Here is a 17,008-nt window from a genome sequence, read left to right on the forward strand (position 1 = left end):
AGAAGATGATTTTCTGGAGGAACAATTGCTTTCCCCATATAAAATATACCATGAGGACCATTGTCAAACACTACCTTGGGTGTATGTTGATGGTTGTTCTTACCATGCCACTATTGATAATGAGCGCAGATTAGTCGCTGGCATTGGTATAACTGGGGCAAATGGATTCCCAAATATATCTATAGGTTTCAACATTGGACCAAGATCCAGTCAAGTTGCAGAACTAACTGCTGTTTTCAAAGCCATTGAAATGGCTACTGAACATGGTATTCATGAATTTGTGATCATAACTGACTCAAATTATGTGCGTGACAGTTTTGTTGAATACCTGCCAACTTGGAAAAGAAATGGCATGCAGAAAAGCAATAACAAACCAGTCAAGCATGGCAAGTTATTCTGCGAGATTGATAATCTGGTAGTATCCAATGATTTAACCATACACTGGAAAAAGACCAAGGGTCATTCCAGAGTTTTAGGTCCTGATAAGGAAGGCAATGACCTTGCGGACTCATTAGCCAAACAAGGAGCCATAACCGGAGAACTCCTTAATATTGACCACTTAATGGGTGCAATTCAGGTAGAAGCCATTACCAGAAACCAGGCAAAACAACAGAGTGAGCCTAACTTGGTACAATGGAGTCAGGATTCTCCTAGTGAGGACCTGATCACTAGTCAAAGAGAAGACCCCATTGTAGGCATCTTCTATAAACACATAGAAGATCCTGAAAGCAACCCCATCTCAAAAGATGATTGTATTGGCAAAGAAGATCTGAGAATCTTAATAAAATCTAAATCACAATTCAAATTACAGGATGGTTTGTTAATTAGAACCTCCAAAACTGGCATCCAGCAGTGGGTAGTACCCACCAAGTTCTGAGGTCTAATGCTTCAACATGCCCATGATGCTCCCACATCTGGTCATCGTGGTGCCAAACTCACGTATGAAATATTGCGTGATTACGCTTTTTGGCCACACATGTTGAAAGATGTTCAAACCTACTGTCAAGGGTTTTTAATCTGCCCACAATTCCAACCCACTGCACCAACGCATAGAGCACCCTTGCAGAAAAGGGGGATGGTAATGCCATGGTCAGATATACAAATTGATTTTATTGGTCCGGTAACAAGGTCATCAAGTGTCAACAAGTACATGTTAACAGTGACATGCCTGTTCACTAAATGGGTAGAGTGCATTAGTGCACATAACAATAGTGCTGAAACATGTGCAACATTGCTCATCAACCATGTATTTTCCAGATTTGGTTTGCCCCAAAGAATCAAGTCAGATCGGGGGACCCACTTCACTAGCGTAGTGATGACCAAAATGTGGAAAATACTAGGGGTTAAAAGAAAGCTCCATATTTCTTATAGAGCTGCCTCAAGTGGTGGTGTAGAGCGTTACAACCAGTCCATTGTTAAAATCCTCAAAAAGTTTGTGAGTGAAACAGGTAAAGACTGGGATGTAAAACTACCTCTAGTCTTAATGGCATTAAGAGCAACTCCAAGTAGTGCTACCAAAATGTCACCTTTTGAGCTGATGACTGGTAGAAGAATGATTCTACCTCAGCATCTGCTATACCGTACATCAGACCAAAACTTGATAAACGCTACCAATACACATCAATATGTGGAGAACTTAAGAAAACACCTGCAATATGCCTTTGCATTTGCTCAAAGGAATTTAGAAAGAGCCGCAACTGCCTCTAAAACCTATTATGATCTCAAAACATCCAAAAAGGAATATGAAATAAATGATAAAGTTTATCTTTATAACTTTGGAAGAGATCAGGTTAGGGAGAAGAAATTTCTTCCCTCGTGGAAAGGTCCTTTCGTCATTACTGACAAAATATCTCCAGTGGCCTATAAAACACGGATCCCCAAAAATGAAAGTTTCATAGATAAATGGGTCCATATCAATCAATTGCGAGCGTGTCATCCAAGATCCCAACTACAAGTTATAGAGGGAGAATGAAGTGTCATATCCCCAAATGAACTGAGATATACGGCTGATCCTCATCAAATACCACTGACTTTAAGCCAATTTAAATACATGTGTCCTACATCTATTTGAAGTTGGAAGGGGGATTTATTTCAAGGTATATGTGAGATTAATAAATATATATTTTAATCATATATTTCAAGATTAATAAATCTGTATCTTTGATCAGATATTTTCACTGATCAGTAGAAAATAACTCATTGCATTCAGAAGAACTAACTTCAAACAGGTTTAGTTCTCCCCCACTTCTTCAATTGCACAGGAGACATTCTTGGCTAAAATGAGAACAAATGATTGACTCTGGGAGATCTCACACACTCAATATGTTAAATTATGCAATTGTATAATTTAGCAAGGAACTGAAATATAACAGTTTATTTAACCATCTGTATGATTGCCTGGGAACCAATGTTGGATGACAGAACTTTGATGCATAGAGCAGGACACAGGCCCATATATGGATTTCCTCCAAGGGAGATGCCGATCCGTCTGAGGAAATGTGAGAACTGCAAGCATTTTTCAAGGGGAACTGGTAATTGGCACAGATTTGTTTGAATGGTTCATGCTGTGTGGCTGATAACACAGAGAAAACACAGACAAATGCTAAGGTATGACTCTGAAAATACAGCACACAGTGAAGAAACATGGCTTACATTATGATTTCAAAACAAATGTATATATTTTAATGGATTGGCCAATCCAATCAGGTATTCCAAATACCCAATCAGAAGGGACCAGGAGGGCCACCCACAATTTACCAATGATGGAAAACTAAATAAAAAGTGAATGCAATAGAGAGAAGGACAGATTTCCTGCTGAAGCTAAAACTTGTAACTGGTTCCTGCTGGGCGTGAAATACCACTTTACTTGAGCAAAGCTAATCTACCTTTCTCATTGATTGCGATATACACTTATTGGTGATCTGAGGTAAAATAATTCCTACCAAGGAATATTGGATTTCGACTGCTTTTTTTACTCTGGTAACGTATTCAAGGTTTTTGTAAGATAAGTTATATACATAGTCAATTTGTATTTAATAGATTTAAAGAAGCAGTGTGTTTTTTCAAGTTAGCATTTCACAGCCTATATATATATATTGTTTAAATCTGTATCTGATTGGCTAAGTAACTCATCTGTGCAAGTTCTGAGATTGTAAGTTAATTTTGTATTAGGATTGCAGTTAAATAGCAGAATATATATATTATCCTATTGTTTTATAAACACTGTTTAGAATTGTATTACTTGGATGTTAAAGGTTTTTAGTCCCATTGTGTTAAATAAATAAAGACTATTTATAAATAAGGTGGGTTTTTAATATAAGCGTGTATGAATTTTGCATAGCATATTTAAATAGTTTTCAAGCGCATATAATATTATTTCATTTCCTTTTATTGCAAATATATTTCAATATGTTCATGGATATTAACTAAATAAAAGAATTCAGATATTTATATTAATTGTATGGTCTAGTAGATGCATGGTTGATTAGGGTTTCTATTTTTTTTTTGTATTGTGTTTATAACCCTGCCATAAACTGATATATTATTTGGATAGCACTACTAAGATTTTCATAAATATACTGACACAGGCAACTTTGTATTTATTTTAACTAGGTACAATAGTTATTAAATAGTTATGAACTATTTAATAACTACCTAGCTAAAATAAAGACAAAATTACCTGTAAAATAAAACCTAACCTAAGTTACAATTACACCTAACACTTCACTATCATTAAAATAATTACATAAATTAACTACAATTAAATAAAACTAATTACAGTTAAATAAAATTAACTAAAGTACAAAAAAACCAAAACACTAAATTACAGAAAATAAAATAAAAATTACAAGAATTTTAAACTAATTACACCTAATCTAAGCCCCCCAATAAAATAAAAAAGCCCCCCAAAATAATAAAATTCCCTACCCTATACTAAATTACAAATAGCCCTTAAAAGGGCCTTTTGTGGGGCATTGCCCCAAAGTAATCAGCTCTTTTACCTGTAAAAAAAGAAGTACAACCCCCTCCCAACATTAAAACCCACCACCCACACACCCAACCCTACTCTAAAACCCACCAAAACCCCCCTTAAAAAAACCTAACACTAACCCCCTGAAGATCACCCTACCTTGAGCCGTCTTCACCCAGCCGGGCACAAGTGGACCTCCAGACCGGCAGAAGTCTTCATCCTATCCGGGCAGAAGAGGACATACAGACTGGCAGAAGTCTTCATCCAGGCAGCATCTTCTATCTTCTTCCATCTAGAGCGGAGCGGGTCCATCTTTAATCCATCCGACGCGGTGGGTGCATCCTCTTCCATCGACGTCCTAACACTGAATGAAGGTTCCTTTAAATGACATCATCCAAGATGGCGTCCCTTGAATTCCGATTGGCTGATAGAATCAGCCAATCAGAATTAAGGTAGGAAGAATCCTATTGGCTGATGCAATCAGCCAATAGGATTGAGCTCGCATTCTATTGACTTTTCCAGTCAGCCAATAGAATTCAAGCTCAATCCTATTGGCTGATTGCTGATTGAATCCTATCAGCCAATCGGAATTCAAGGGATGCCATCTTGGATGACGTCATTTAAAGGAACCTTCATTCAGTGTTAGGACGTTGATGGAAGAGGATACTCCGCGCCGGATGGATTGAAGATGGACCCGCTCCACTCCGGATGGAAGAAGATAGAAGATGCCGCCTGGATGAAGACTTCTGCTGGTCTGGATGTCCTCTTCTGCCCGGATCGGATGTAGACTTCTGCCGGTCTGGAGGTCCACTTGTGCCCGGCTGGGTGAAGACTGTAATTTAGTGTTTTGTTTTTTTTGTACTTTAGTTAATTTTATTTAATTGTAATTAGTTTTATTTAATTGTAGTTAATTTATGTAATTATTTTAATGATAGTGTAGTGTTAGGTGTAATTGTAACTTAGGTTAGGTTTTATTTTACAGGTAATTTTGTCTTTATTTTAGCTAGGTAGTTATTAAATAGTTAATAACTATTTAATAACTATTGTACCTAGTTAAAATAAATACAAAGTTGCCTGTAAAATAAAAATAAATCCTAAAATAGCTACAATGTAATTATTATATTGTAGCTATCTTAGGGTTTATTTTATAGGTAAGTATTTAGTTTTAAATAGGAATAATTTAGTTAATAATAGTAATATTTATTTAGATTTATTTAAATTATATTTAATTTAGGGGGTGTTAGGGTTAGACTTAGATTTAGGGGTTAATTACTTTATTATAGTGGCGGCGGTGTAGGGGGGGCAGGATAGGGGTTAATATGTATAATGTAGGTGGCGGCAGTTTAGGGGTTAAACAATTTATTTCGTTGCGGTGGGGTCCGGCATCGGCAGGATAGGGGTTAATAACTTTATGTAGGTGGCGGCGGTATAGGAGGCGGCAGATTAGGAGTTAATAGGTATAATGTAGGTGGCGGCGGGGTCCGGGAGCGGCGGTTTAGGGGTTAATATATTTATTATAGTTGCGGCGGGGTCCGGGAGCGGTGGTTTAGGGGTTAATAAGTATAATGTAGGTGGCGGTGGTGTAGGGGGGGCAGATTAGGGGTGTTTAGACTCAGGGTACATGTTTGGGTGTTAGGTGTAGACTTTTTCCTTAGAAATCAATGGGATATCGGGCAGCAGCGAACATGAGCTTTCGCTGCTGTCAGACTCCCATTGATTCCTATGGCATCCGCCGCCTTCAGGGCGGCGGATTGAAAACCAGGTACGCTGGGCCGGAAAAGTGGCGAGCGTACCTGGTAGTTCTTTGATAACTTCCAAAAGTAGTCAGATTGTGCCGAACTTGAGTTCAGAATATCTGGAGTGACATAACCATCGATCTGTGTCGGACTGAGTCCGGCGGATCGTATGTTATGTCAATAAATTCTACTTTTGCCGGTCTCTAGCCTTTGATAACTAAGGCGAATCAGGCTTTCCACAAATACGCTGCGGAATTCCAGCGTATTTGCGGTTGACAGCATGATAAATAGAGGCCTAAAACTCATATAAATGAATTTTTAATGGATCCCTAATTGTTGAAGTAATTGTACATTAAGTTTGATAATGAGGGTGGATCAAGTGGGCTTGTTTAGCATTAATTATAGTGTGGGAATCTGTGAATGGTGGAGGATCTATTGCAATTACATGAGAGCTATCATGATTAAGCTATTCAACTAATGAATGGCTCAAGTGAGATAAAGCACTCAAATGTGATGACTACTGGTAACATATCTTTGCATATCTTTTGTACTGTCGCAATAGTATTAACATACCTATGTCACTGCAAATAGTATAAGAGAAAGCACAAATTGTACTTACAGATAAATCAATTTGTTCATATTTACAGTTGTGATATATGAAGCCCCAGACTGACACCTATTTTTGTTTGTATCATAACCCTAGCCTTCATATTGATAGCTTTGATGCTATAACAAATAGTACATACAACTATGACACTATATAGTGTAAGAGAAAAAGATTTATACAGATTGATTAATTTCTTAACAGACATGATTGTGACATATAAAGCCCCGTCCTGACATTTATTTTTGTTTGATGTCATCTGTTTCTTTTATTCTTTTATTCACGCGACCACTGAGCTACATGTCTAGGGGTTACAATTCCTATTTTTTTCCCTTTGAACATATAGCTCTTCATCTATGAGAATACCGTTTTCTTTGACATAAGAATAAAGCAAATAGCGTTTGAAAACAAAACAGCCAGTACAATGCTTTAGGAAGTGATAAATACTTAGAGTTGAGTCATAGTTCTAATCTACTTAACTTAAATATATCTGAAAATGTCTGAAGGATCTATATTCAGTATTTGTTTTTTCTTTTTTTAAACAATAGCTGCCCTTGAGTTATACTGAAATCATTGCTGATATCTTTATTTCCTCCATTTTATTTACAAAAGTATTCTGTGTAGGAATTTGGTCTACCCAAAGTATCTAAATTACACTCTAAATTTTACACGCAAGAAAAATATATTTTTCTTGGGGGTCAACATCAGTGGATATAAGCACAGAAGGTGATCCGTTTTAAAGATTACTAAAAAAAGAAGGCTGTTTTCTTCAAATGGTCAAATGACTTTGGCATGTTGTCTCTTAGGACCTGATAATCAAAACTAGACAAGTGCTTTCCTCAGTATTCAGTTAATTCTGGCAAGAAAAGGATCGGGTTAGCACACTCTTCAGAGCACGTTAAAGTAAGTATTCTTGCTACACCTGTAACAAAAACAAATCTAAATGTTTAACTAAAATACAGTATTAGTTTTGCTTTAAATTAAACGAATACCGAATATTGCAGGCAATGAATATTCAAAACGAATATCCCCGGATATTCAGTACAGAAATTTCAGACAAACTGGATAGGTTGTGGTGGGGCTGAGGGCACATAAGGGCTTAATAGTGTAAGGGGTTTAGGATGTGGTGGGGCTGAGGCGTTAATTGTTTAGAGGCGCATTAAATGTATATACAATATTTAATTTATATGCATTTTCTAGCATAATACATATTATTTAAAGTATTGTGGTAATGTTAAACAGCTTTTATTTTTTGGCGTGTTATTTTTTTAAGCAATAATATTTATGCTTCATTATAAAAATATGTTATAAAAGACAGTAGCTCAAACATTACAGTTTTACATAACTGCTTTTGTTTAACTTTGCAATGTTAAACATAATACAATAATGTAAAACTATAAAGTTGCTGCTACTGTATTTTATAACACACTCATATATCTATATCAAAATGTTGTCTAAAAAAAACAAAACATGCCAAAAAGCTTTTTAAAAACACTAGAATACTTAAAATACATAGTATCGCATTATACAATAGGATACATGTAAATGAAACATTGTATATACATGTATTCCCACAGCTCCTATAAGTTTAATAGGAAGTTTTTTTTTCTTATTAGTACATCGCAGACATGACGTGTATATAGGCGTTCTGTGGGAGTTTGATTGGCGTTACATGGGAGCAACTTGTATTTTAATGGGGAAACATTCAAAATGCTGCCCTCATGGTTAGGTACTGCTTTTCAGACATATTTGTCTCATCAGCTTTTCAATGGCGAGAATTCCCAGTGTGAGAAATCTGCAGAATGTACAGTTACACTAAGTTTACACAGTCATTATTTGAAGCATTCCTACACAGAAACCTTTTTTTTTTGTTTCAGTGAGTGCATTGTCTGTGTAAAAATAGTTTAAATACCGACCCACCCCCCTTGCAGATGAGTGGAGATGTCAGTGGGGTTTTGTTGAAGCCGCAATCCCTATTGTTTCCTATGATACCACAATATGTCCAGTATACAGCACCTTGCTTGTGTACGGGCTGAGGAACAGGGGTGACTGCCTTCCCCTCATACAAATGCAAACCTCCTCAGCATTATATATTCTTCAATTTAATAAATCACCTCACCAGGGTACAGTAAGAAAAAACAAGCAACGTTTCGGGATGTTATCCCTTAATCATGCTTGAAATATTGTTTGTTTTTTGTTTCTGTACTCTGGTGAGATGATTTATTAAAATTAAAGCCTATTGTTTCCTTTTGGAGACACAGACATCACCACTCATTGGCACATAGAGGCTCAGCCTTCTTTTTCAATATATCACTGCAAGATGGTGAACACAGAAAAACACAATTTATGCTTACCTGATAAATGTATTTGTTTCCGGATATGGTGAGTCCACGGATTGAGTAATTACTGTTGGGAATATCACTCCTGGCCAGCAGGAGGAGGCAAAAAGCACCACAGTTAAACTGGTAAGTATCACTCCCTTACCCACAACCCCCAGTCATTCGACCGAAGGGAAATGGAGAAAAGGGAGTAACACAAGGTGTAGAGGTGGCTGAGGTTATAGCCAAAAGAACAACTGTTTTAAAATAAAGGGTAGGGCCATGGACTCACCATATCCGGAGAGAAATACATTTATCATGTAAGCATACATTTTGTTTTTCTTTCCTAAGATATGGTGAGTCCACGGCTTGTGTAATTACTGTTGGAAACCAATACCCAAGCTAGAGGACATGGATAAATAGGGAGGGACAAGACAGGCAGTCCTAAACAGAAGTCACCACCGCTTGAAGAACCTGTCTCCCAAAAGAAACCTCAGCCGAGGCAAAAGTATAAAATTTGGAAAATTTTGAAAAAGTATGTAGAGAAGACCAAGTTGCAGCCTTGCAAATTTGTTCCACAGAAGCTTCATTTTTGAAAGCCCAAGAAGAGGATATAGCTGTCGTGTAATGAGCTGTAATTCTCTCAGGAGGCTGCTGTCCAGCAGTCTCAAAAGTCAAAGGAATTATACTTTGTAACCAAAAGGAAAGAGCAGTAGAAGTAGCTTTCTGACCTTTACGTTACCCACAGAAACAGACAAGAAGACTGGCGAAAATCACTTGTAAGTAGAATTTAAGAGCACGTACAACATCCAAATTGTGTAACAAACATTCTTTGGAAGAAGAAGGATTAGGACATAGAGAGGGAACAACAATTTCCTGATTGATAATTCTATTAGAAACAACCTTAGGAAGGAAACCTAACTTAGTACGAAGAACCGCCTTATTGGCATGAAAAATAAGATAAAGGGAATCACACTGCAGAGCTGAGAGTTCCGAGACTCTTCGAGCAGAAGAGATAGCAACAAGAAATAAAACTTTCCAAGATAATAACTTAATGTCTATGGATTGCAAAGGCTCAAACGGAGCCAGCTGTAAAACTCTAAGAACAAGGTTAAGGCTCCAAAAAGGAGCAACAGGCTTAAAGATAGGCCTGATTTTGACCAAGGTCTGACAAAAAGATTGCACATCTGGCACATCTGCCAAACGTTTATGTAGCAAAACTGATAAAGCAGAAATCTGACCCTTCAGGGTACTGACTGACAATCACTTCTCCAGGCCTTCCTAAAGAAAAGATAACATTCTAGGAATTCTAATTCTACTCCAAGAGTAGCCCTCGGATTCACACCAATAAAGATATTTACGCCATATCTTATGGTAAATCTTTCTAGTAACAGGCTTGGGAGCCTGAATCATGGTCTCAATGACCGACTCAGAAAAAACACGCTTAGACAGAATTAAGCATTCAATAACCAAGCAGTCAGCTTCAGAGAAATGAGATTTGGATGAAGGAATTGATCCTGAATTAGGAGGTCCTTCCTCAGAGGTAGTTTCCAAGGTGGGAGAGATGACATCTCCACTAGGTCTGCAAACCAGATCCTGCGAGGCCACACAGGGGCTATTAGAATCACTGACGCCCTCTCCTGTTTGATACGAGCAATGACTTGTGGAAGAAGAGCAAATGGAGGAAACAGGTATGCCAACCTGAAAACCCAAGGAACCACCAGAGCATCTATCAGAACGGCCTGCTGATCTCTTGACCTTGAACCGTACCTTGGAAGCTTGGCATTCTGACAGGACACCATCAGATCTAACTCCGGCACCACCCCCATTTGAGGAATAAGCTGGAAAAGACCTCTGGATGCAGTTCCCACTCTCCGGGATGAAAAGTCTGTCTGCTCAGAAAATCCGCTTCCCAGTTGTCTACTCCTGGAATGTGGATGGCAGATAGACAGCAATTGTGGGTCTCTGCCCACTGAAGAATCCGAGTAACCTCCTTCATGGCTAAGGAACTCCGAGTTCCTCCCTGGTGATTGGTGTAAGCCACAGAGGTTATGTTGTCTGACTGGAACCTGATAAACTGGGCTGCGTACAACTGAGGCCGAGCCAAGACAATAGAGCATTGTAAATCATCCTCAACTCCAAGATGTTGATGGGAAGAGCAGACATCTCCCGAGTCCAAAGGACTTGAGCTTTTAATGAGTTCCAGACTGCTCCCTGCCCAGCAAGCTGGCGTCCATGGTCACAATCACCCAGGAAGGTCTCCAAAAGCATGTGCCCTGAGACAAATGTTCCTGAGAAATCCACGAGAATCCCTTGATGACTGATCTAACTCTATTCTCTGAGATAGATCCACATGGTTGCCATTCCATTGTCTGAGCATGCACAACTGGAGAGCTCTCAAATGGAATCAAGCAAAAGGAATGATGTCCATGGAAGCCACCAACAGACCGTTTACCTCCATATATTGAGCCACTGAAGGATGAGCAGTAGCCTGAAAAGAGAGGCAAGAGGAAATTATTTTGTTTTTCCTGACCTCTGTCAGAAAAATCTTCATCAATAGAGGATCTATTATGGTCCCTAAGAACACTACTCTTGTAGCAAGGGAAAGGGAGCTTTTTTCCAGATTCACATTCCATCCATGTGAGATTTTGTTTGTTGAAAGGATGGTGCCTGAACCAATATATCATCCAGGTAAGGTGCCACAGCAATTCCACGAAAATGGATCACTGCTAAAAGAGCCCACAGAACCTTTGAAAAAATTCTGGGAGCCGTGGCTTGAACCAAATGGAAGGGCCACAAACTGGAAATGTTTGTCCAGAAAGGCAAATCTCAGGAATCTGCGATGGTCCCTGTGAATAGGAACATGAAGATTTGCATCATTTAGTTCTATGGTTGTCATGAACTGACCCTCTTGTACTAAAGGAAGAATGGAGCTTATAATCTCCATCTTAAAGGATGGAACTTTGAGAAACTTGTTTAGACACTTCAAATCTAGAATGGGACGGAAAGTTCCCTCTTTTTTGGGAACCACAAATAGGTTGGAGTAGAACCCGATACCCTGTTCCTGCACTGGAACTATCACCCCCAGGGAGGAAAGATGTCAAGAATGCCTCTCTCTTTATCTGGTATGCAGATAATCTTGAGACAAGGAATCTGCCTCTGGGAGGAAAAGTCTTGGATTCCAATTTGTAACCCTGGGATATTATGTCCACAGTCCAGGGATCTGGGACATGTCGTATCCAGAGAAAGAACTGAGATAGTCTGCCCCCCAACCTGATCCAATCCTGGATTGGGGGAAAACACTTCATGCTGATTTGGAATCAGCTGTGGTTTTCTTTGATTATTTACCCTTGTTCCAAGACTGATTGGGTTTCCATGAAGACTTGGATTGTTCCTGCCTGGAAGAAGAAGAAGGGGAAGGCTTTCCTCTGAGGTTATGAAAGGAACAAAAATTACTCTGATGTCCTTTAGGCCTATTCTTGTTATCTTGAGGTAGAAAAGACCCTTTTTCACCTGTAATATCAGAGAAAATTTCTGCCAAACCGGGTCCAAACAAGGTTTTACCCTTGTAAGGAATCGCCAGAAGCTTGACTTTAGAGGAAACGCCGGCAGGCCAGGATTTCAACCATAACGCCTGTCATGAGATGCAGGACATATGCAGGACACAGCAATGATGGTACAACTCTATTTCATTGCAGAGCATAGCAATACACATCTAGTCAGGTTGATTGTACTAAACTAACTGCGACACACACACCGGACCTAAGCCACACCCCAAACTAGTGACATCACATCCTGCTCTCATCACATCTTCCCCTTTTTCAAAGTCGAAGCATACATTTGCATATAACAAATAACAAGGTATACGAACAGAGTATACAACAACATTTTTTTTCCCGAACATTATATAAACAAATTGGTTAGAAAAACATAAACAAATAAATTACATCCTGACTTGGACATAGGGGTAGACTACCCTAGTCCACAGTGACCATGGGATTATTCTGCCCGGTCACTGTTCTAGCTAAAGTCAGTCCCTATATCGGGCCCGAAGTTTCACCACTCTTCTGCTTGATGTAACTTTGCATGAACTGTCCTCTGATACAGAAGATGGTGAATTAGAGTCTGCTGGAGGCAAAGATATATCCCCGCTGTGATCTTGCTGAGGGGAAGGCACCTCTCTTAGAACAGAGGATCCCACCGGCAGTGGTACTGAGGCATCCAGTTCCAGACTCTCAGGTACAGGCTGAAGATGTCTTCGGTTACGGCGTGTAACCGTCCCTCCCTCAGTAAGGATTGTATAAGACCTTGGTTCTGGAGAGCGGCCAACTACCGTAGCAGGCATCTTCCATTTCTTCTCATCGTCCAGTTTAATTCTGACACTTTGGCCCGCTTTCAGTTCCTGTAGGGGCCTGACAGAAAGTCTCCTGTCGTAGAAGAAACGATAACCCTTTTTGGCCTCTTCAAAGTGGTACGAATCTGGCGTCCTAGCATCAGCTGTGCCGGGCTAAACCTGGTGGCTTGAATGGGCATCGCCGTGTATGACAAGAGGGCTAGGTACGGCTCAGATTGCTTTAGAATGAATTTTGTTGTTTGAACTGCCCTTTCAGCCATTCCGTTGGCCTGCGGATAATGTGGACTTGATGTGGAATGTACAAAATCATATTCCCTGCTGAAAGCACTGAACTCTGTAGAAGCGAACTGCATACCATTATCACTCACCAGCTCCATTGGAATGCCCCAGCGGGCGAACAAGCTCTTCAGGCGAATGATAACGGCCTTACTTGTGATATCATTCAGGGGTGCAATTTCCAAATACCTGGAGTAGTAATCGATCACAACAAGAAACGTTTTCCCGTGCAGTTCACACAAATCAGCAGCTATTTTCTGCCACGGCCCGCAGGCAGCGGAGTAGAAATCAAGGGCTCCCTTCTCTGAGTAGGCCGGCGTTCCCGGCAAAAGGCATATTTAGACACGTGATTTGCAATGTCGGAGCTGATCCCAGGCCACCACACAGCTGTAGCTGCCCTTTCTCTGCACTTTGTAATGCCTAAGTGGCCCTCGTGAATCCTGTTTAACATCTCTTTCCTCATGCTGACAGGAATTACAATGCGGTCTTGGAACAGCACCAACTCATCCAGCTCCGTGAGCTGCGACCTCTCTGGCTGGTAAGCACTTAAAGACATCCAGGCTGCCCGGCTCTCGGGCCAGCCTTCTTTTATGTACTTTATAATTTCTTGCAGATCTGTGTCCAAATATGTCTCTTTCTTTATCTCTTCCAGTTTCCTTGAAGAAATGTACTTAGAGGCCAGAACTGAATCAACATAAACTTTCACATCCGATTCTGTGGAGGATTCTTCAGCAGCAGCCAGCGGGAGCCTGGATAGTGTATCTGCCACAACCAGTTGTTTCCCCGGCACATGCACTGCCTGAACACTGAACCTGAGCAGTCTAATTGAAAGTCTCTGGCATCTCAAGGGTCTTTTGTCAATGTCGTAAGAATTGATTAGAGGGACTAGCGGTTTGTGGTCAGTTTCCAGACTAAATTTCTCCAAACCCACTAGATAACGCTGAAAGCTCTCACAGGCCCAAACTGCAGCCAGGCACTCTTTCTCAATTTGAGCGTATTTTGACTCCGCAGCCGTCAGTGTGCGGGAACAGTAGGCGATGGGCTGTAGTTTATTCTCATTTAACTGCAGGAGTGCAGCCCCAACCCATAACTGCTTGCATCGGCACTAACCACAGTCTTTTTTGAAGGGTCGTAGAACCCCAGCACTGGGGCAGACCCCAGCAGGGACTTGGCCTGCAGGAAAGCTTTTTCTTATGAAGGTCCCCAGACCCAGGCAACGTCTTTCTTTAGCAACTCTGTGACAGGGTGTAAAACTGTTGATAAATCTGGAAGAAACTTGCCCACGTAATTTACAAGGCCCAATATCTGTCTCAGCTCATGTACATCAGAAGGACTTTTCATCTGTTCAATGGCACGAATTTTCTCGGGGTCTGGCTTGATGCCATCCCTGTTGATGATATGCCTAAAGTAGCATAATTCAGTTTTCCTAAAATGACATTTTTCTTTATTCAGCTTCAGCCCAGACTCTTTGATAGCCTGTAGCACACAACTTAAACGCTGATCATGCTCCTCCACTGTAGACCCATACACTAGAATGTCGTCCATGACGACCGCTGTGCCCAAGTGGTCACTCAGGAGAGAACTAATTTCCCTTTGAAAGATTTCAGGAGCGGAGGATATCCCAAAGGGGAGTCTGCAGAAGCAGAACCGACCTACCGGTGTGATAAAGGTAGTCGGTTTGCGGCACTTTGGATCCAGGGGGATCTGCCAAAAGCCGCTAGAAGCGTCTAATGTGGAAAAGAACTTCGCCCCAGCCAACTTTGGAGCTATATCTTCTAATGTTGGCAGCACAAATCTCTCTCTCTTCACTGCCTCATTCAACCTTTTCAGGTCCACACAAATGCGCACCTTTCCGTTTTTCTTTGCAACTGGAACAATGGGGGCACACCAATCAGTCGCTTCAACAACCTCTTCATGGGCATGAGCGGGAACGGAATTCTACGAGGAGTAGAAATACTGTATGGGACTGCGTCACTTTTAAGTGCTATACGGACTGGTTTGCAATTCAGTAGGCCCAACTCGCCAAACATATCTTCGGAAATCTCATTCACTCTGGCCACGAGGCCCAAGTCACAGGCTGCTTTTCTGCTCAATAAATTGTTAACACACTGACCTCGAATCACATGCACCCACATGGTGAACTTTCTTTGCTTGTACTCACAGCTGGCAAGAAATTTCCCCACACAATCAATGCGGCCACCAGGACTATGGACATTTGTAGTAACCTTCGCCAGCTGGGGCTGTCGAGGCAGTTTCATAAATTCAGCAAAAGACATTACAGTGATATCTGCTCCTGTGTCAATCTTAAAATCAACTTTGTCTCCCATTACAGTAAAAGTAACTTTCCAATCTTCCTCCGAGCTTGGCCGTTCCACAACGGACCCCACAAAAGACACTTCCTGACCCTCCTGGTCACCGTCCACCTGCATCTCCTTAATGTATTCAGTTCTACACACCACTTCAAAATGGCCCATTCTGTTACATTTTCTGCATCTTTTATCTCTGGCCGGGCATATAACACTCTGATCATGGGCGCGGTAGCACCGCGTGCATCGGGCATGTTGCGCCCATCCACTTCTAGGCCTTTCCAGTACTTTAGATCTACCGCTCACACTGTGCCTTTCCCTAGCATTTTTCCTAGACTGTTGCACTTCATCCACAATACTCTCAGACCTCAGATCAGAACTTTGCTTTTTCACCAGTTCACTCTGGCGGGCCATCCTAATAGCCCCATCTAATGTTAAATCAGGCTCTAACTGCAGCTTCAGTGAGACTTCAGCATCTGCAATCCCAATAACTATTCTGTCTCTGATTTGCTCTTCTTTAGCAACACCAAACTCACAGAATTCAGCTAGTTCATACAGGCTGCGCACAAATGACTCCACAGATTCTCCCACACGCTGATTACGTTTGTGAAAACAAGCTCTCTCAGGAATCACATTTCTTTTGGGCACAAAGTGGGCACTGAGTTTATCCATAACTATATCAAAGTCAAGTTCTTCCCCCTCTTGGAAAGTAAAAGCATTGAACACTGGCTCCACATCTTTCCCCATAGAGTATAAAAGAGAATTAACTTGTACATCACCACTCTCCTTGTTCAGTTTGGAAGCAATCCTGAAGCGCTGAAACCGCTGACGCCATGTGGGCCAAGCTGCAGGTTGAGAGAAGTCAAAAGGCTCAGGTGGGGTAAACTTAGACATTGCAATCGATCAGGAACAGAAGCGCAGTCCAGAACTTCTGACACCATGTCATGAGATGCAGGACATATGCAGGACACATCAATGATGGTACAACTCTATTTTATTGCAGAGCATAGCAATACACATCTAGTCAGGTTGATTGTACTAAACTAACTGCGACACAGACACCGGACCTAAGCCCCGCCCCCAAACTAGTGACATCACATCCTGCTCTCATCACAACGCCCTGTTGGCTAAGACAGCGAAACTAGAAGATTTAGCTCCTTGCCTAACAACCTGTAAAATGGCATCTGCAATAAAGGAATTGGCCAACTTTAATCCTATCCTGAATTTCATTCAAGGAAGTCTCTACTTGAAGAGAATCAGACAAGGCGTTGAACCAATAAGATGCCACACTAGTCACGGCAATACACACCTCAGGTTGCCATTGGAGACCTTGATGAACATAAATCTTTTTCAAATCGGCCTCCAGCTTCTTGTCCATCAGATCCTTAAAAGAGCAGCTATCCTCAATAGTGTGGGTGGAAATGGCCCCTTCAACTTTGGGTAC

The 17,008-nt window shown here is 40.8% G+C and overlaps 1 protein-coding gene across 2 annotated transcripts in view; it reads right to left on the reverse strand.

Annotated features, from left to right (window-relative positions):
* Positions 1-17,008, reverse strand: part of KCNIP1 (potassium voltage-gated channel interacting protein 1) — an 80,527-nt gene that overhangs the window by 50,163 nt on the left and 13,356 nt on the right. Inside the window, exon 2 of one of the 2 annotated variants that reach the window (XM_053716168.1) lies at positions 13,813-13,827. The exons of the other annotated variant lie outside the window; for it this stretch is intronic. Coding sequence (XP_053572143.1) covers positions 13,813-13,827 — 15 coding nt within the window. The remainder of the gene's footprint in view (positions 1-13,812; positions 13,828-17,008) is intronic. 2 annotated transcript variants of the gene reach the window in all.

This window comes from Bombina bombina, chromosome 6 (genome assembly GCF_027579735.1).
Source record: "Bombina bombina isolate aBomBom1 chromosome 6, aBomBom1.pri, whole genome shotgun sequence".
Lineage (NCBI taxonomy): Eukaryota > Metazoa > Chordata > Amphibia > Anura > Bombinatoridae > Bombina > Bombina bombina.